General features: G+C 41.7%; 1 protein-coding gene across 2 annotated transcripts in view; it reads right to left on the bottom strand.

The window, feature by feature from the left end:
• The window catches only part of kcnab2a (potassium voltage-gated channel subfamily A regulatory beta subunit 2a), a gene marked incomplete at its 5' end in the record, with an annotated part of 87,077 nt that overhangs the window by 1,077 nt on the left and 64,821 nt on the right, over window positions 1-21,179 (bottom strand). For both annotated transcript variants that reach the window (XM_083972011.1, XM_083972010.1), the window contains 12 exons: window positions 1,701-1,789; window positions 3,856-3,976; window positions 5,308-5,402; window positions 6,715-6,835; window positions 7,023-7,108; window positions 9,416-9,502; window positions 9,795-9,838; window positions 10,094-10,138; window positions 10,690-10,734; window positions 16,518-16,597; window positions 16,872-16,909; window positions 17,219-17,262. In XM_083972011.1, coding sequence (XP_083828137.1) covers window positions 1,701-1,789; window positions 3,856-3,976; window positions 5,308-5,402; window positions 6,715-6,835; window positions 7,023-7,108; window positions 9,416-9,502; window positions 9,795-9,838; window positions 10,094-10,138; window positions 10,690-10,734; window positions 16,518-16,597; window positions 16,872-16,909; window positions 17,219-17,262 — 895 coding nt within the window. The remainder of the gene's footprint in view (window positions 1-1,700; window positions 1,790-3,855; window positions 3,977-5,307; window positions 5,403-6,714; window positions 6,836-7,022; window positions 7,109-9,415; window positions 9,503-9,794; window positions 9,839-10,093; window positions 10,139-10,689; window positions 10,735-16,517; window positions 16,598-16,871; window positions 16,910-17,218; window positions 17,263-21,179) is intronic.

Below are 21,179 nucleotides of genomic sequence, written 5' to 3'. Positions count from 1 at the left end.
TGATCTAATTAACTGCATCCTGCATTTGAATTGGAGTCCTCCTGGTCTCAATTTGTTGTTGGGTTCTTGTATTGCCTGTGTTGCTTTATTGCCTGGGCGGCCCATCTCTTATGGTTTTATGGCACTTGAAGATGAATCACATGCTGGTCTCTTATGTGTCTTGTCATGCACTTTTGTGACTCGTCTCATATACTTATGTTGTTTTCTCAAGCACTTTGTGAACCTGTGTTTTTAAAGGTGCTATGTAAATAAAGCTATTGTTATTATATTATTTCCTCTCAGTGCTCGTTTAAATCCTCACATTTCACATCTCAACCTCTAGATAGCGCTCAGGAGCGACTTGAAATGTATTTTTTGGAGCTGTCACCACCATTTTGGCCTCTAACCAAAGACGGTGCTGTTTCCAACGCCTCCAATACAACAAGCAACTAAAATCTGGCAAACACAGAATAGTACTATTCATGATCTACAGGTTCAGTCTGTATAGAAACAGTGAATATGAGTCATGTTAAACAGATCATGTGAGTCTAAATCACTTCTCTCAAGCAGAGGAAGACGTCTTCAGACGCAGTACTACATTTAAACTGAGGTATACAGTATAAGTATTCTTTATACAGCTAAATGTCCCTGATCTGTCATACTGTGAATCACTGATGCATTACATCACTTAAGAGATTTTAATGTTGGGTTACTTGAGGTTAACTTGACATTGTTCATTCTATCTGGTGATTCAGACTGTTTTAGTCTTTAGCTTCAGGTTTTGTATCCAAACAAAAAGAGAGCACATCATCTCCCCATTAACTTTTTAGCTCATGAGCTCATTTCACAGGTAAATTTAAATCGATTTTGAATCTTTTTCATTGACCCAAAAGAAAGATCAAAATCAGAAGACATATAAATGCATGTGTGTTGTATAATTACACAGTCCAGAAAAATGGTTTACATTTTTTTAAATGATGTAAATAAATGCAAACTATTCCCATGTGGAAAATGTAAAATAGAAGATAATTTGTTGTGTAATTCAGTCTCTTCCACAGAGCAGCCATGAAACGAATGCTGCACTGAAAAGAAAAATAAAGTATTATTTGGACGTTCTATTCAGCTCAGGGAGTGTTTCTATTTCAGGTCTGTGCTGTAAAATTCCCAGTAAAAAGGAAAACTGCATCGCCCTGGGGAAATGTGAGCATAGCATTTCAAAACCGAAATATCAAATGTGCTAGGGGAGAGGAAACGTATGGCGCGCACACACACACACCCAGCACACTAATGTGTCCGCACTCCGCACGCACACCCGGTGTACACAAAGCACCAGGACGGAGGAAGTGTAGCAATGCTCTTTACTGCGGGCCAGACATAATGTGAGAAGAGAGCGCAGACCCCCACCGCTCTGAAAACCCCATTAGAAGAGTGCATCTTATCAGGAGGGAGAGAAGTGGCCATAAGCTTGCCTCCAATCCCCCTGGCAACTGATACGCCGCTGACCTTATTAACTCGGTACAGTAAAGCACCCAAGCGTGCAGCAACAAACTGCCCATGAGGCCGAGCCGTGCCCAGGAGACGAGGCTGCTGTTACGGACTGTGAGCCACGGATACGGGCCTGATGAAACAGGTCAGGTCACATTTTCACAAATTAAACCGCTGATTTGCTCTGCAGGACAACACACACACGCACACACACACATTTCATTCTGTAGCCTCACCTGTATCGCTCCTATGTTTTCCATCAGCTGGTCGGTGTTGGACGCCCCTAAAAGGACGGAGCTCACCCCCTCGTTCCGTAGGCACCACGCTGCAGGAAACCAGTAAACAGCAATGACACTCCCAGCATGGCTATATGGACACACACACACATACACACAACATCCCATCCAGACATGCAGTACAACATCTCTGGAGCCACACACACACACACACACACACACAAAGCACAGACTCACACCACTCTGATGTTCTTTCAACACAGTAAATGACATTTTATGCTTTTACAAAAACCTGATAAAACATCAAAGCTACTGCAAAACTTCCTGTTAAAAACCTTCACACTCAAAGCCTCCCGGTGCAGAGCAAACATTCAGATGCTGCACTCAAGCGCTAAGACCACATCATAGAAATACTGAACAAGTAGAGGTTCAGAGGGAAAATGATAAAAGCACTCATTGTGCATCAGAATGTTGTTTTCCAAGGGCTGAAACCAACAATTATTAAGACTATTGGTTATTCTGGAAATTATTTTTTGATGACTTACAGTATTATAGTAGAGTATAATAGTGGAAAATGTCTATCCCAGTTTCACAGAGGCAGATTTGACCAAAATCATTTTTGGTTTCAAAAAAAAAAAAATCACCTAAAAGACTAGTAATCAATACCTAGAGTGGTTACAGATTAATGTCCTTTCAATTAATAAATCTCTTTGACGCTACCACCATTACTAATGAATGTGTAGTGAAAATGTGTAGTGAGAACGTGTAGTGAGCATTTTTAAACCATTACATGGTCAAAGGTTTGTGTGTTAAATCTTACGATGTGGAATAAAAATTAAAATATTTAGTCAAATAAAAACTAAATACCTCAAATAGACATATTATCTACAGAGTGCTGCACTCTGAATATCATGAATGTGCTTTCGTTGCTGATCTCTCTAAAGACTCCAACACAAAAGCCGTTTCTATTTGATGTGGTGTTATTATAACGTATATTGTGAGTTGTATTATGCAATACAACTGCATGCTTTAGCAATTGAGCAGAATGTACATGATAAACAGATTATGGTATAAGGGGATGGAGACTTTGCTGTAAACACAGTGGGATTTATGACTCTACACAAATCTCCCACCAACATGAGCATAAGGCCAAAAAAGACAAGAGCTGAAGGTCGTCCAGCAGACGGAGGGAGAAGTCGACCTTCCCTCAGGAAACTGAGATACAACATTTATGAACTCTCTTCTCCCACTCGCTGCTGTCTGATCCCAGAGTTAACCACTTGCTCCGGCTGCTCCGGGCTCAGCAGCCAGCCGGAGGCAGGAGGGAGTCCATCACTGCTATATACTTTATTCAATACTGTAGTGGCACAATGCAGAGTGGAGGACTGCAGCTCCAGAGATATAAATCTCTTGTGTTCCCTTCAGGAGCGCTGGAAGGATTTATGGTAATTGGGAGGGATGAGGGAGTCCACTAATGGGCCGTGAAACCTAATCTATGACACTGCATTACTGCGTGGGTGAAAAATCTGCTGTGATCTGAACTGAGATATGAGACCAGAGTCCCAGATTTACTCGCCGCGTCCCTCAAGACTGACGCTTTAACTGCTCTCGCAGGAGCGTGCGTCTTTGGGGTTTGCACATTCTCACTTTCCTGCCCGACAGTGAATCGATACGGGTCGTTCACTGGATTTATGTCTGGGATGCTATTTTAATGCTGACACCGGAAACTGTTAAATACATGTTAACACCACACGCCTGCATATACGCACATACAGTACTGTAAACACATCTGCTTTCCAAATGTTAAAGGATCACTATCGTCACTATGCCGAATCTTAGAGCTAATGTTACTGCTCCTCCTATTGGCTCCTGAGGGAGGGGAGAGAGGTTGTATATGAGTTTATGTTCTTTTATCTTACACTGTTTTTAAATGTCTCTTTTCTTGCTTCAGTTTGGTCTTATTATTTTCTAATTAAATACTCTAGCACTTACCGGTACAGCACAGACACACACACACACACACACACACACAGCACAACACAGCACAACAACAATCAACCGAGAGAGCAGCGAAGGCGCTGGCCTCGGCCCGTCCGAGGGAGAGGGACGGACAGACAGACAGAAAGAGAGAGAGCGGCAGAGTGTATCTGCGTACCGATGGCGAGTTGGGGCAGAGTGCAGCCCAGCCGCTCCGCGATTGCCTGCAGCTCTTTCAACTTCGCCTGCTGACGCCGGCCCTCCTCACTCAGGATCTTGTCCTTCAACCACTGGTAACCCTGTTGTCAAAAACACAGCACACCTGCTCAAAAACACAGCCCTGCTCACACGGCGCCGCTGCAGCAGCTCCCGTGTCACCAGGGCCTGTTTTTAAACACGTGACTGTCTCCTGACCGTCTACACCTCAGCCAGGAACACATCTCCAGCTACACTGGGAAATAACTCAGTAATCACTTCATTATAGCAGCATTTCAAAGACACAATAGAAAAAGAAATCTATCACTGTAGTTGATTAAATTATGTCTTATTTTTACATCGTGATGTGAGAAATAAGGATAATCAAAGGTCAGGAATTACACTGTACCACCATGCTATAACTAGCACATTATTAGCACCAGAAGGAATTACTGTATCACTAGGTTTAAGAGCCAAAGACCACAAACATCCACAGGCAACACTGAACCAAACACGAAGCAGCACATTCCACACACGTTGCCAAAGTTACTGCACAACACCAAGATGGAGAGCTAGTTTCATGAACCAGGAGAGGTCTACTGTACTCCACAGTCACTGACACACAGTCCACAGATACACCACAACATGCCACTCCAGCACAGGGACAGGTCGTTGCAGTGGGTTTATTTTTATGTTTAAAGGTCATGATGAGAAATGCCAAAATCTTGTTTATGATAAAATGAAAGTAATTTGGCTGAGTGGGAAGTGTGTCATGTCTGATCCATCTACGTTTCCGCACACTCCCTGAGTTCATCTGTCACTTTAAAGAGAAATGTTCCTCTGGGTTTCTGAGTGCTCACTGAACTAAATCATCCTCCTCATTAATGTTTGGTTAAATGTGACCGTTTTGTTCCCTGCTGCGAGCAAAACAAGTCTTTGATTGATTCTAGGTCACATACGAGTCGTCTGGAATAACTGACTGAGCTGCGCTGCTCCGGGATTCACCTACTAATATGATTATTTAGTTTCAGTTTATAAAAAAAAATAAAAAAAAGTCTTGTTACATACACATCATGGCTAAACGATATGCTAATGTGCACGCATGCTGGTACTGTCATGGTCTCTGTGTGAATGCATAGCTGTGCACATGTATCGTGTGGCTCATGTGCGTTAAGATGACACCAGCTGGCAAACAGTGTTGGACGACACTGCTTATGAAGAGGCACACAGTGCATGGCGTCAACATGGCACTGAAAACACACAGATATATGCGATGTTGCACAGAGTTACACAACCTGAAAGACACAAACACACAATGAGCAAACAAACAACCAGCAACCAGTAAAGGGAGGAGTAGTGGGGGGGGGGGCACAACGGCAAAACACCAGCACCAATGATCAGAGTGGGATAAAGAGAGAGGGAGAGTGTGGTCTACCTTCAGAGAGGCCCGCGAGTAGGGAGGCACCCTGCCGTCGTATTTCCCTGAGATGATCCCACAGGCCAGAGGCGACCATGTCATGGCCCCCACACCTGAGAAAAAACATGTACACTCATCATTACCGCTCAAACACCATGGATTACAGTATGATGACATAAAATTTGGTCTTTGGAAGAAAAAGGTGAGCTACATCTCTGTGTGAGTTTTAATCCGTGTGATCTGATTCTTCCTCTCATAATAAGACATCTATAATTATGTTGTTTATTTATTGTCATGTTACATGTGTCATTATTGATTTGCATTATTCATTCATGTATGTATTTTTCCTTTCTTTCCTATCCCGTTAAGGAACACCACATTCAGCCAGGCTGTATTCTCATTCAAAGCCTCACATCAATGGATCACAGTGCCACAATCAATGAGAGAATCTCTCATTCCAAGCAAATGTTAAGAACTTGTAGACAGCCAAAGATGTGAGCACTAATGTTGTTATTGTTGACCAAATGTGTATTTATTAACGTGGACACGCATCACCTTGTTGTTGTCCAAATGTGTATTTATTATGTATGTATTTACGGACAGTTAGGATGTGTATGTGTTCTACCCTATGTGGTACAATATTCTATTCCATGTTGTTCTTTTAAGGGTTGCCTTGTACAATCTGGCAGAGGGACAGTCGATGAAAACTAGCTTCTTAAGCTAATTCGGGTGCATTTACATGTGTTTTTTATACAATGTTTATTAATGTGCATTGTCCCTTTTCAAATAAACTAAACTGAAACTGAAACTATATTCACTGACTTTTCTCTACTTATTTACTCATTATCATTTAATTATTCCTTATTTTCTCGTCTTTACTTGTAACAAATTTGGTTTTCATATAAGCCCTTTTGGGATTCATACTGTACCTCCCCTTCGCACATCCCAATCATAATGATTGTTCATACTATTTTAAATGATATGTTCGTGCAAAATGAAAAAAGAAAAAAAAAAAAAACAGTAGCTGATTTAAGACAATCTGCAATGTCAGAGAAGACTCATCTTCTCTCAGCTGCCAGTAAAGCTTCTGACTGCCAATTGTTGATATGACAACTTGACAACCTCAAATTTGGTTCCTGTGCTGTAGTTTTAGATGGACAGTGACACAATGTCACAACCACTGAGAATTAACTGCCTAAAATGAGAACTGATGGGGTTTTATATATTCATGTTGGTTGAAAACCCCTCCTGTCTTTTTACCACTATGATGATGATGAACCCTGATCTTCTAGTGTCGGTCAGTTTTGAGGAAATGATTTCATTCTGTGTCCAGTATTTTGCAGGATATTCGTTCTGTCCCTTCTGTACAAGAGAGAAGACTTCATCTAATAATCCATGCAAAGCCACAAATCCGTGACTACTCACCTATCTTATGGAAGAGCTCAGGTAGCTGCACCTCCACCTTCTCTCTCTGGAACATGTGGTACTCAGCCTGCTCACAGATGGGGGGAATCTGGTTGAACTGCCGCGCCACCGAGTACGCTTCCTACAAGAAGGCACGGAGGAAACAAGATTAGACTCCTGAAGGCAACGGGAGAGATTACACTTTTCTTCCTTCTAATAAAATATGAAAATCTTAAAGCTACATTGGAAATCATACTTCTGAAAAACTACCTCTTGTGTATCGCTGATTTTCTTTGAACAGTCTTCTACACAGATAAACTAACTCTCACCATTATCTCCATCGGGCTCCAGCGGGATGTTCCCCAGTACATAGCCATGCCTTGGTTTATCACATGGGTCATCGCTCGAACCGTTTCTGTGAATAAAAAATACACAACGATGTTAAACTGCAGCTTTAATGATGGTGTGGATGTGCTGTGTTTACAGAGTAGACAATTTTTCATCTCTATAGAGCAGATAATGTCCAGAGAGTCTGCCCTCAGTGTATCTGAGTTCTTTCTCTCAAAGACGTGTGTGTGTGTGTGTGTGTGTGTGTGTATGTTATCTTTTGCAATCCAAAATGGACCGGACCATTGAGCAGAGAAGTGGAAAAGCTGATTATGTGAGAAGGAATGGGTGAGAGATTTATTCTGATGAGGACGACGTCTATCCACGAGACACACATGAATGACAGCAATTTAGAAATCCACAAGAATCTGTCTTTTCTGATCTGCAACGTGACACAAAAAGGCGCCAGTGAAGTAAATGGAAGATGACAGGCTGGCTCGCACCAGTTCAGATCTCTGCTTACAGACCAAACGGGCCCTCAGCTTCTGTATTTTATGCACCGTAGGTTAAAAAATGTATGTTTCGTTCTATAAAATGAAAAACATCGTGAAGAGAATTTCTCTTTCCATTTATGTGCTGGCCGATCTACGCAGAGATTAATCTCGTGTTCTTCTGTCAACAGCACTATATTTCATTTAAAGCCATCAGATAGAGATTTTCATTTTACAGCCATATCTGACCCTGTGTGAGGACAAATGAAATCTCACATTATCCAACTGTAATTTCCGTCTTTTCGTCAACCGGAGTGACCGACAGCAAAACACTGTATCAGATATGCTGGATAACGATGGGTGTGACCCCCCAACACGGTCAGATCAGGAGCAGTTAACCAGGGGTGTGTGTCGTCAGCTCTGGGTAATGCTCCATCTGTCCATCCGCTCCTCGTGCGGATGTGCTTTTTTCTGAAAACTCTCTTGGCTTTACAAATCGGCCCTCCTATCATCTAGTGGGTGCCTGGCTTAAGAGGGTTTCTCTGTAAACTGAAAGAACAGCAGTTCACCTCCTTTTCACCCTGCGTACTGCCCTTTAGCTACATCCAGAATAAAACCTACCAGATGGTTTTTTACCACTGCAGATCTGGAAGGCACAGACTCGGAGCCGTCCATGCAGACTGTGTGCAGTCTCTTTAAAAAGGGCACAGGGGCGAAAGAATCGGCCGGACTTTGACGTCAAACAGCACCTGCTGCTTCTGACTAACGAGGCAAAGTATTGTGAAAGAAAGAGCTGGAGTCAGTGCGGCATCAATTGTGGGCAAGAGGGTGACCTGTGGCCGAACTGTAACCCAAAGAGGAACTCTGACCCGGGAGCAGATGGATACAGTGTGACCAGCTGAACCCACACACAGTTAGCCCACTGCCATTTAAAGGTCTCCACCATCAGTGTGTATCTCGCCTCATTTTGACTGTGGAGGCGGGAGCACCAGGACAACACGCAGCGTTTAAAAATAGATATTTCAGTTTTACAAGTACCTATTGAACTTTCTGCCATTACCGCCATTTGGAATAACTCCACAAGACACTCACCTTAACCGCCAGGCAAAGAATATGATAGCTTTTGCATCTCTTATAGCTAGGCGATTAATACTTTTTAAGTGGAAGGAGAAACTTCTCCCAACTTTTAGAGAACTAGAGGAAGAACTAGAGAAGATTCGTTACTCTACAAGAGGATGTATTCAAAAATGTCATCCTACATGGAAACCTTTTTTAAGTTATATAGAGAAATAAGATGTCACTAATATTGGTGTTATACGTATATGACTGATCCTGTATTATGCATAATTTGAAACCCATAAGGACCACTCTCAGTCACTTTCTGATTTTCTTTTATTTACATACTTATCATGCTGTTTTGTTTTGATTATTATTTTTCTTATTATTATTCTGTAACTGTATCACTTGTATTTATTTATATAAAATATGTACGATATGTACGTGATGCATGTAATACAAGTGGTTGCATACAGACTCAATCAATACTAGGTTGTAGAGTGGTACAGTAATATTGTTGCAGGGATGAGCGGGGTGTTTATGTTTATATTAGTATTATTTCTGATCATCAATGCCTTTGAATTTATGTACTTTCTACACTATCTCTCTATGTACAAATATAAATAAAAAGACTAGGAGCAAAAAAAAAAAGAGAAGATATTTCAGTAACAAGAGATTTATACACCCAAGTCTTCACTTTGCAGTTGTCATAGAGACAGAGAAGAGGTGCAATTGTTATGAGCAATATGACAATACATAGGGAAAACATGGTTAAAGTGTGTGAGAGGGGAAAAGAGAGGAAGAGGTGGTGAATTAAAAGAAATAAAAGGATGAAGTCGAAGCCTTACCTTCCATAGGTGTATTAGGATCCGGTCTGTTGGCGAAAACCACGTCCACATAGTCTAACTGCAGTCTTTCTAGAGAGGCCTTTAAACCTGGAAAATAAACACCACAGTAAATCTCTGCTATGCAACATAATTAAATTCTTCACAAACACCCCAGACTACAACACAAACTGACAAATAATTAATGCAGCGGAATCTCAAACAATTCATTTTCGCAGAGTTATTGTCCCAAAAAGTTTTCTCTGCAACTCCGATAAACCCAAGAGTACGTCAATTATCAAAACGCTGCCTGGTTTCCCTTGAGCCAAAGCCACTAATTAGGAAGTATTTTGTTGCTGCCGCTTCAGCATTTAATACAATAATCTGCATCGCTGCTACTTACCTTCTATAATGTGTTTTCGAGATAAACCTCTTTCAGTCTCCGCTCTGAGGAAAAATAAACACAAAATAATAGACCTCGGTTTATGAATGTTTATTTGAAATACAACGCGCCTCCTGGATGATATTATATCATATATCGTTTGTGAAATATGACGCACAGTAATAAATGTTTCAGCTTTAACTGAAAGCACTTGACAACAGATCAGTTTGGATGACGCATGATCCCATTAACGGGGAGCAAGCAAGCAAGTCAGGGAAAATTATACATTTCTCATTTGGAAGCGACCGCATGAAACTTACTTTCCGCCCCAGAAGATCTTTGTTGTTATCACCAGACTCGAACGTCTGAAAGTAGGAAATTAAAACACATCAGTTACAGCACCTGCCACAACATCGAGAGCTACGGCCCGAAAAAACCCGATGTGTCGGGGTCGGCGATATCAGAGTTATACATAAACCTTCTATCACATGTATTAACAGGATGAAAAGCTCAGACGCATCCTCTTCGTAATCATGCTTTTCTACCTCACTCCCCCAATGTCACACTCACCCACATCCCACAGTAAGTGTGACTGTGCCAGAGCTCGGCCAGCGCCAGTGAATGAGTGTTGTAGGCGTATAACCTGACAAAGCTACACAAATGCCAATCCAGGACAGATAAAGTAGGAGACAAGGCACTAGCGCTTCATCCATTATTCAGCATCTTTGAGGAGGGACACAGGAGTGTGGGCATGGCGCGGCGTCCCGCATTAATCTTTCATCTGCCTACCTTACCGTTCCAGTTCACAACACACAGCCTCCCAATATGTGCGAGGAAGGAGATGATACAAGATTAGGGAGGGCACGCTGGGACGGAAATTAAAAAACACCAAACCCAATTTAAGTGTGCATCATACCTCCATCCTTTCTTCTTTATGATGTTGCCCAGCACCACCTCTGCCCTACAAAACAGATGGAGAGAAGGCACGATTGAATAAAGACCGTATTAAAATGATAAGAATGTTTACACCCAACTGTCTGCGGGACGATTTCACGCCCTAAATTAAAAAAGAAAAATCAAACAAACAGCCCAAATCTGCATACATTATAATTATAAGCACAAATAAGGGGGGTCTTCTTGGCGAGTGCACCTGTTTATGACTGGTGAGTGTGAACTGGCTGCCAGGTAGGGACCCAGCTGTGCTGTGGAGCCAGTTATTAGCAGCCACAGGGGGGCTAATGACTGGCATTACTGTACCTTTAACACTGGGCTTATTAGGACCTGTCAGTACTGTACTGTCCTCCTGTTCCCAGACACCACCACTGTTTACCTTATAATGGATCTGTGTAATTCTGAAAGATAAAAAAAAACTTCTAGTAGCAACTACTGCTAAGATTTGTTTTGAATTCATGTTGGGTGTAACGATGAATAAAGCTACCTGCTCTAACTGAGGCAGTTTTTAAATAAATGATGTGTCGTTGGCACCGGCGTGCTCAACCGCAAGCACCATCATTTATCTCATCAGTGACACAGCACATTAGAGCTCCTGACAGTCACAGGGAGGCTGTCGACACGCCGACCGGTGGTCTGTGGCTGGCTGCCGTAATCAGATGGAAGCTGAAACAATGAGCTTAACTAGGAAGGCCAACAACTCTTACCACTGACAAACGCTGATGAAAATTCACAGTATTTCATAACCTGAGTTTGACTCATCACTGCGGCCACTTCAGTTAATCCGTCCCAGTGCAGTTAGATACAGTGGGGAACTCTTGGAGTTAAATTCTGTGTTTCCCTTTTGATCAAACTAAGAGATGTATTCATTTTAAAGCCCTTTTTTTTGTAAGACTGATGTATAGCCACCTAATAAATAGAAAATAGAAATTGAATTTTGAATTCACTTCCAAATATCAATATGAATATCAAAACCTCAGAACCCCAGTATCGGCTGAGCTATATAACCAGTGGAAAATACAGTAACATCAGTGCACAAAAAAAAGTGTTATTTCCAAAATGCTTTCACTGTTGAGCAGTAAGTGTTGTGTACAGTAGGTCAAGGCTTACACAAGCCTTGATCTACACAACGGCTTACAGTATACGTCATTGGTACATTCATTGATTGTGGATGTCTGTAAAGGATAAGTAAGGAGGAATGAGGAACGAGTGAAAAATTCTAACAAATATGAATTCAGTTACATTAAGACATTGAGGGCATTTATGACATTGTTGATTTTGATTATCTTTCTTTGTGTTTTCTTTAAGGGTCCTGCTTTAATATTAAGCCCTCGATATGTTTTTTTTTTTATCATTTTATTCCTGTGTGTTTGTTACTGTACTGTACATACAAGCAGCACAAGTACAGTGGGTGTTGTGCTACAGCTACTAGCTGGTCCAGACCTGTCCAGCTGGACCCAAGCCTTTTTAAACAACAAGCACTGAAGCACTCCCAGGAGAGCAATAATCTCTGTGTTTGAGAGCATAATAGTATCTCTGTGTGCGTGCGTGTGTGTGTGTCTCTGGCAAATACCCACACGATGATCTGTGTGTTGCCCGCTGGAAATGTGAGTAATTTTAGAGCCCAAACATAAGGTAGAGTGTGCCCTGAGCAGGTTAACTTTCTTCATCCATTAATTAGCTCTTTATCCCAGCCCCGAGTCGATGTTATGACTCAAGGCAGAGGCAATGGCATAATGCTGCATTATTCATGGATTTAAGATATTTTATTACTTTCAGATTTTTATGTAATTATGCTACCGATTTGTCTCACACAATATCCTGTAATTACTATGCATCTAGAGCACAATGTCTCAGCCTGATGGAAAATGAAGATGGTATTTCTATTCTGCCAATTACTCACACACTTTTAAATGCTTTGAAGCCATATGTGTTTGCTGATAACAGCAGCGACAGGGGATGAGCAGAATATGTTTATTTGTGCAGTTACACATTTTAATTTATATGTAAAGAGACAGTAGGCTGTATATCGGGATGGATATGCTAGTTTTATGTCAAAATCAATATTTAAATATCTTTAAAAGATGTTTGTCTTTAAAACACGCCAAACAAACAGCCACAAAGTGCTGTGCTGTGCACGAGCAGGGAGAGCGAGCTGCTAACAGCTTACACGCCTCGTTTATCTGTCCGCTATCACAACACAGAATCAACAATACAGCGGCCGACTGTACAGACATCAGCCACCACTTCTTATTCTCTCCAAGACTGACTGAGTAAAGCCGGAGCCAAGGACTTCAGATGAAAGCTCTCACCATTCTAATGCGCAAAGTGTGAGATTTGTTCTACTCCTTGTGTGTGTGTGTGTAATATAAGCTCCTCGGCGCTGCTTTGTGCTGGAAGCTGTCAGGATTAACACCTGTGCAGCACATACTGAGCTGTGTGACATGCTGTCACAAACATTTGCACGTGCCAAACAGATTTGTGCTTTCTCTTGAATTGTCGTTTGTTTTAAGCACGATGATTCAAGTTGGACTCGGTCACATTTCTGTGTCAAAGATCAACTTTGTTGTGTGTTTTTTTTTGTTTTCGCCCCATCCTTCATCAGGGTCAAACTGATTGTTGAAAGCTGCTCACAACAACACAACATGTGCTGGTGATGTTCGGCAGACGACAGCTGCTGAGGCATGAGATGAGGAATGAGAAAAACAACAGAGAGCTACTCCACCTTTCTTGTCTTTTTGTTTTCTTTTAATTTTCTTTTGCGAGGCACGAGCACTCTGACACATCTCCCCCAAACATAATGGCAAAACTAGAATATTCTTGGGAGGATTAAAAAAGGACTTGGTGCTGTTAATCAGAGATACTGTTTGCAAAGGATAATCCCTTAGATTATTTCAAAGCACCCAAGTTACTACAAAGCCAGATTAATCCACGTTGGAATTGAAGCCATCATTACATACAGCAATAAGGAATCACAGAGCTGCTTTCTGAGGTTAAAAATATCATCACTGGCTGGCCTGTAAATGTAGACCAAGACTATGAATATCTTAACCCTCATAAATGTGACGGCACCGGTGACATGGTGTTGATAAAAAAGGACAGCCCTAATCTAAAGTCTACCTTCAACCAGAAATACATTCATTTTTTGTATCCAATAATAGCAATTTTAAATGAATTAATTAAGTAAGAGTAAATTAATCTTAAACTCATTTCCAGAAAAGAAAAAAATTGGAATTAAAGTGTGTTTTCATTATGGCTGTCTGTGAAAGTTTGTCTGTATAATCCAATTATTTAAAAAAATGCTACAATTCCAGTCCTATTATTGGACATGCCTCCAATACATAGAATACAGTACCAATCTGACATAATTTAATGTATTAATACACAGAGTTTCATTTACACCAAACTGCAGTTTTCCCAGTTTTGGCCCTGTGTAGGAAACTGTGCTGTGTAGCCTCTCCGACTACTAGTACAGAATAGTGAAAGAGAATCCGTCCTACTGTACCTGGACCCAGACCTGTATCCTAGAAATTATTAAACATTATCACAACAAATGTTTCAGTTTTACCCACTGAAGTTTCTCTAGTCTTTAGGGCACTGGGGCTCAACATGGCCAGGCTTTGTGTTCATGATGCAGCTCAACAAAACCTCAAGCCCCGGTCAGAGTTAACACGGTACTACAATGGTGGTTATCAACTTGGTTTGTGGCTCGCAGCTCTATGCTCTGTGCACGTTCACATCAAAGGAGGCGTTTGGCGTCACATGAAAATGGAGCGACAACGGGCTGATTTCAGCCAAGAGGAGCAGGTTGTTTTAATGGAGAGAGTATGAGCCATACAAAAAAGCCTGATCACAGCCAAAAGCAACAGTGTTGCTGCAAATATGATGAGAGAGGAGGCTGCTTTTCATTTCTATTGCGCTACTTTTAAAGCAGAAGTAAGCGATATTTTTGTGTTAATATAAGTCTTAAATAGTTCTATCTTCCGATGGCAATCACTTACATAGAGTGTTTGGTCCGAAACACGGGTCTCTCAGTCACTCTGTTCTGCTGTAAGCTGAGGAGAAAACTTTCCTCGTATCCTACAAGTTTTATCCAATGAGGAGAGAGAACAACATGAAGGGCTGTGTGTGCAGCCAAGGGATGCGCGTGAATGTGGTGACGAGGGCGGGGGCTGCTAACTCCATTGGCTGACAAGAAGTTATGGTGCGTTCAAGGCAACCCGTAACTCTTGTTTTTCCGACCTGTGAAGTCGTACCAGTTCGATCTGGTACGAGTTCACGGGTCGGAAGTTACGAGTGGCCGTTATAGTGACTTTCACAGGCAACAGGTCGGAAAAACACGAGTTACGGGTTGCCTGGAACGCTACAAAGTCGTAAGTCGTGACTTGAAGCTGCAACTTACGGTTTCAAAAGCCTGCCTGGAACGCAGCATTAGCCAAAAAGCAGCATTAGCCCAAACGACCGGATCGCTTACTTCTGCTTTAAATATGAAGCTTTATTCATTTAAACAAAAAACTAGCTAGCTGACTGTCATTTTAAAATTGTGTTTTATATTGTTTTCATATATTAAAACTTTTGATTATAAAATGTGTTTTATTGAAAGCGAGGCTGGGTGTGCGTATGAAAATAGGCTACAATGGGTTTTTTAGGTGCTGTACAATCTCATATTGTCTCTGTACAAAGACTACAAAGACCCTTTTAACTGTGAAAACAGCGGTAACCTATTCAAGATTTGCATTTGGGCAACACTGCCATATAACAGGCGAAACATTAAAAATAGTTTATTCTTGGCCACATCAAAGTGAAATTATTAACTTTACCGATTATCCATCTGATTATCTATCTGATTATCTGTCCTGCTGTGAGCGCTGTGTTCTGATCCAGCTCCACTGGACTTTCAAAGTAAAGGTGACGCCAGCTCTAAATGAGGTAAATTGTGAAACAGCAGCGCTTTTATAGACGATTTTAGGATGAAACTCAGGCTGTTACTTATGTGGGTTACACCCACTTTGCTCATTAACGCTGAAGAAAGCCAAGATCTGAAACGCATCTGTTTTGACACTGTTGTGCGCCAATAAAAGACTGTATTAATAGTGATTTGTGAGTGCAGGCATTTCGATTTTTTTCATTTTGTGATTTTTGGGCTGGCACCCGGTGTATTTTCAGACTGTTAGTGGAGCACGGCAGTTTCTTTTGTTTTCTTTTGTTTTATCAAACTCTGAACACACAAGGTTCAGGTCTTGAAATCATCAAGGAATAAATAGTATGACAGCATCTCTGGAAAACAGGCATCTAAATGTGAAAATTAGCATCCACTAATAAGCACTACCACGGCTGGCTGCCGTGCCAGTTCTTTGCGTGGGCCTGGGCAGCTGCTCTGAATGCACTACATGACGGACACAAGTCACAAAACACCACATTCATTGAAAATTAATCTCTAATTATAGTGTAATTGTAATTGTAGTGATTATAGAGTCACCAAGCAAGTTGGTGAAAGTTTTAAGGTTGTTTCTGTAGTGGCTTCTAAAAAGTTATCTTTCCAATAGTTCAAGTAGTTTGAATAGAAGTCTGTTTTTGTTTTGACCTTTCTGCATGGCTACATGCCAACAAAAATAAATAAACTGGTACGATTTTTGAGATATTGTCAAAGTGTGCGCTTGACAAAAACACTGGAGCACGGTGAGCGGTCTATAATCTCTACCTGGTGACTTTATAATCTATCTTCTAAACAACCTCAGAGTGTTTGGCGTTACTGCTGACTGATGAGAGACCTGTGGCACAGGATATACTCACTTCCCAGCAGCGTAGACCTCTGCTGTGTCAAACAGATTGATGCCATTTTCATAAGCCAGAGTCATCAGCTGCTCTGCCATCTGTTGAGAGAACAGGGGAGAGGAAAGAGGGAGGGGGGGGACTATGGGGTGAGCCATCTCTGCTGTGAGGTGTTGGGGCTTTTCAATAATTAAAATTTCCTTCATGCTTAGTTAATATAGCTTTGCCCCCCTTTAACATGTTTATTCTCTGGTGACTCTCTTTTGCAATATGTTGTTTCTAAAAGTAAAAATAGTCTTCTTGGGCAGATCATATGGAGGGTTTCCATTCCCAGCCTCTGACTGAAGGAAGATGTCAAAATCCATCTGCTCTCACCTCATCTGTTATCTGTCCACCGAATGTCACCCATGTTCCTAAAGAGGATGACAAGGAGGCGCATGTCAGTTTAGAAGACAAATATTCTTGCAGAGAGCCGAGAAAGTGAACAGTGATATGGTGCAGGTTATACAGAACATACTGTACAGGAAACAGGATCTAGCTGTTTTATAACTTCTGCACAGGCACTAGAGCCTGTTACAAAACATCTTTCTCCACACACATTTCACTTTATCTGAAGATAAAAGGATAAAAAAGGACCATGGGGTTATTGGTTTTACAAATCTGTGAGGTCTTTGGGGAGCAGAAAACTTCTGAGTGAGCCCGATAATGTGAGAGACTCTTACCTAATCCGAGGCAGGACACCCGCAGGCCCGACTTCCCAAGGTTTCTGTCAAAACAGAGAAGAATCACATTTACATTAATGCAGCACTGAGGTGGCAGTGATTTGTGATATTTGGCACTCTGGTGGAGGCTCTGGCCATTAGTGAAGGACTTTGAGCCCCACATCGATCGATTCATAAGTCTATATAATAAACAACCCTATTGAACTTTTATGATTGAAGAAAAGTCTGTTCCTAAGGTTCTTACTGAGGGGGGAGCTTACAGTCAAGATGAGAGCAGCAGTGCTTTGTGTGGATTCAAGGCCAGCCTGCTTCTGCTGCAGCACTGACACACGTCGAGTGGATGCGGAAGCAGGGACAGTAACACGCGTGCTGACAATGAGAGCGCGTGTGTGTACTGTACTGTATGTGCTGTATGCATGTGCAGAGAAACGTCAGAGAAAAAGAGAGAGAAAAAAAAAGGGTCTTAACCATGACATCCACTGAAACTCCTCACAGCACACCAGGATCCCTCAGCCGCCATCTGAGTAAAATCCCCTACAGCTACATGGAAGCTTGACGACTCATAACAAGTTGCTCCTAAAGCTGGCATCTCTGAGCCTATCGCCGTCCAGACAGACCTCTCTGCTGCTGACAATCACCGCTTCGGTCGGATTCCTTTGTACAAGCTTTTTAAAGTTTCCTGACACGCCTATCGGTCCTCCGCAACATCAGAACATATTTGTTATAATCACTGACATAACTCATCTTTTTCTTTTCTTTTTTTTTTTAGTTTTCAGTGCATCTTGGGAACAGTGCAAACCTCCTAGACCTTAATCGTTCTACTTCTTCAGATCTGAGAAATGATTAGACGTAGAGAATGAAGTGTTCTACGCCCGGTCACCGCTCCTTCAAGAGAAATGCTGCCAGTGTAAAAAGATAAAAGAAATGTAGCATCAGAGATGATGTAACATGAGCAGGAGTCAAAGTGAGCGTGTGGGAGGATATCTCATATATTTTTTTTATAAGACTGCCTGTATAGAAATACAGTTGAAATGAAAAAGAGTAAAGAGGGAGAGACAGGACATAGGTGAGTTGTGTGTGTGTGTGTGTGTGTGTGCGCAGATGTATGTTACATGACTGTGCTTGTGATGGCATGTGTAAGTGGTGCTCCTGTAAATGTGTGTGTGTGTGTGGGTGTTTTGTGAGGCAGCGATAGGACTGCTGAATTGCTGGGATGACTAACAAAACACTTCTTTCAGAGTGAATCGAACACCAAGTCCAAAAACACACTGACTAAACTGTTTAAAATAAATATGGAAATCTCAACAGAATCGTATCCCCTCTGAGTAGGCTTAGGCAGGACGCGTTTGTGCTGGAGTGAAAAGGAAAATAAAAAAGCTCCTCAAAAGCTTTAAGTTTCCTTTTTGATGTATCTCCATATACTTTCTATTTTAAAAGAGGTAATCCAGTTAAATGTTCACTTCATCATCATCAAACCTCATTAGTTACGCTCCCTTTTCCACCGAACCACCGTGGATGCTCCGAGTGTCTCTTCATTTATATCCTTTGACGGTGACTCACAGGGAAAATCGATCAGCTCATCTGAAGTTTTCGGTGTGATATTGAAAAATCAGGAAGTCGTACTCACTTGTTCTTCAATTAAAAGTGTTTGCGTCCAACTTCTTCTCTACAAAGGAGCCTCATTAAAAAGATCTGATATGGTCAGTGAGGGCTATAATCGCGTTAAGGTTTGAATCCAAGAGTCTGATGATGATGTCACGTATAGGAAGCAAACACAGTGTCCCCTCAGTGTCGCCAAGGAGAAGACGCAGTGATAAGAGAATGCAATGGGACGGCGTGCCCTTGTGTTGCACTGCAGGGACAACAAGTCCCCTCTGGCAAACCACTGGAGCCCATCTACAATTAACAGCCCCTTTAATTGCATGAGTAAAATACCCCCCGGGGGGGCAATGCTGCTCAGCATCATAAACACAGATAACTGAGACCAAAAGCAGATTACAGACACAAAGCATGTTTTGAGTTGAGAGATTTGTTTAATGGTGGACTCTTGTCAAATGGGAAGGCCAAATATTTTCCTCACTCCAAATTCTGCTTGACTGCATCATCCTTTAAATAGGCTGTAAGCACTGCACTGTAGATTCAGCTCTGAAACACACACAGCTGAGCTGCTGCACATTCAGCACAGTCTGTTTGCAGCATTTCACTGTTCCACATTTAAACACCTAATGTGATTTAACTAAATCATTTTGCTTAATGTGTTAATACATGATGCACGGGCATGTTGTGCACCAATGACATGCATACTTAACCTGTCTGATTAGATAAACTACAGTAGGAGCAACTTCAAAAAAAAAAAGAAAAAAGAAAAAAAAAAGCATTTCCATCAGTGTGCGTTATAGCAAAGCAGAGCTTCCTCTGGAGGTGTTGCATAAGCATGTTTTAACCATGAAGGCTGCACATCTAGTACCAGTGTATTTAAGCACTTCCCCAAACCTAAAAATAAGTAACAAGGGTATCAGGATACACCGCTCTGCCCTTGCCATTGTTCTCATTGTAAGGATGACTCTTTGTCAGCACATTGTTGTGTTCAATATTTTACTAGAGCGGCCTTGAATACTGCATTGTGCGTTGCTGCAGTGACCCTGTGGCAGGACCTGTAAGTACACAGGGGTCAGGTTCCCGCTGAGCCTCAGCGGACATGAACCACAACAGTAAAGTCATCTCTCTCTCTCTATCACTCACACACACACACACACTCACACACACACACACACACACACACACCCTCCTCAATAATAAAGGAGACAGGTACAGTACAGGACAGCAACACCGCTGCAGCAGCGGGGACAAAGCCAGGTGGGTCCGGTGAACAGGACACATAGTGACCATAGCACATGTACAGCATGCCTGTCTCCTTTTGAAATACCGGCTAACCTTTCACTGAGGTTTCTGTCCACGACGTCACCCCCCTTCTGATCCAATCAGCACAGAGCCTGAGGGGACGAGGCCAAGGATCTCATTTTGGTGTGTTGGTTCATTTGATTACAGGTGGCCTTAGCTATTTATTTGGGGTTTGCTTACACACAGATTACATTACACATCACATCTAGACATAATGAATTCTCAATGTCCAAGTCCATCGCTCAGCTCGGCTGCTGAGTCTGGAGAACAGTGGAGGCTGCAGTGTTTTCTTTCTACCAAGGTCGGCGTAACAAAGGGAACACCAGAGGTCACCTATGACTTTGTTCCGGTCGTTTATTATTGATCAATGGGTTACTCGTTATTGAATTACTGTCCATCAAAAGACATTCTATGAAATAGAAAATAAACAGTTGCCTGGTGGTTGCCGAGCCTTTGTTAATATTACTCAAGCGTTACTAACTGCAATTTACCCATCACACTGCATGGACACAAGAGTAGAGTAGAGAGAAATCAGCTTTGATACTGTATGTGGCACTAGAAGACAACGGTGGAATAGGAAACATAAAACCAGCTGTAGTAGACAAATGGCACAAAAATATAATATAAATATACTATGTATTGTTTTCCTGTAAATAATGATGCATGAACTGAACTTTGAGATGAGGTCAGAGCTGTTAAAAAGCACAATACCCAAACTTCCAATAGCAATTAAAGAAGAATAACCCTAACCCTAACTATGGGTAGCGAACATAACATAATGAACATAACAGTCTTCAATGTGAAACTTCTTATGAATGACATGACAGCCCTCCTTCTGTTGGTCAATCAATAACCCACTAATTGCCTCTAAACAAACACTGTGATGACCCCTTTAAACCGATCAATACTATTTTAACTAGAATTAGCACCTCACAGTCATATGCCTCTGCATGCCCACCAGCTACACTTTACATCCATGGACCACAGTGAAACATTTCAAGCATGTCTTTGTCATTACTGCCATTGAAATACTTGAGTTATGGGGGGAAATGTGTTCTGT

This window comes from Trachurus trachurus (genome assembly GCF_905171665.1).
Source record: "Trachurus trachurus genome assembly, chromosome: 5".
In the NCBI taxonomy this organism is placed as follows: domain Eukaryota; kingdom Metazoa; phylum Chordata; class Actinopteri; order Carangiformes; family Carangidae; genus Trachurus; species Trachurus trachurus.
Note: the sequence above shows the minus strand (reverse complement) of the source record. Positions and strands in the feature narration are given on the sequence as shown.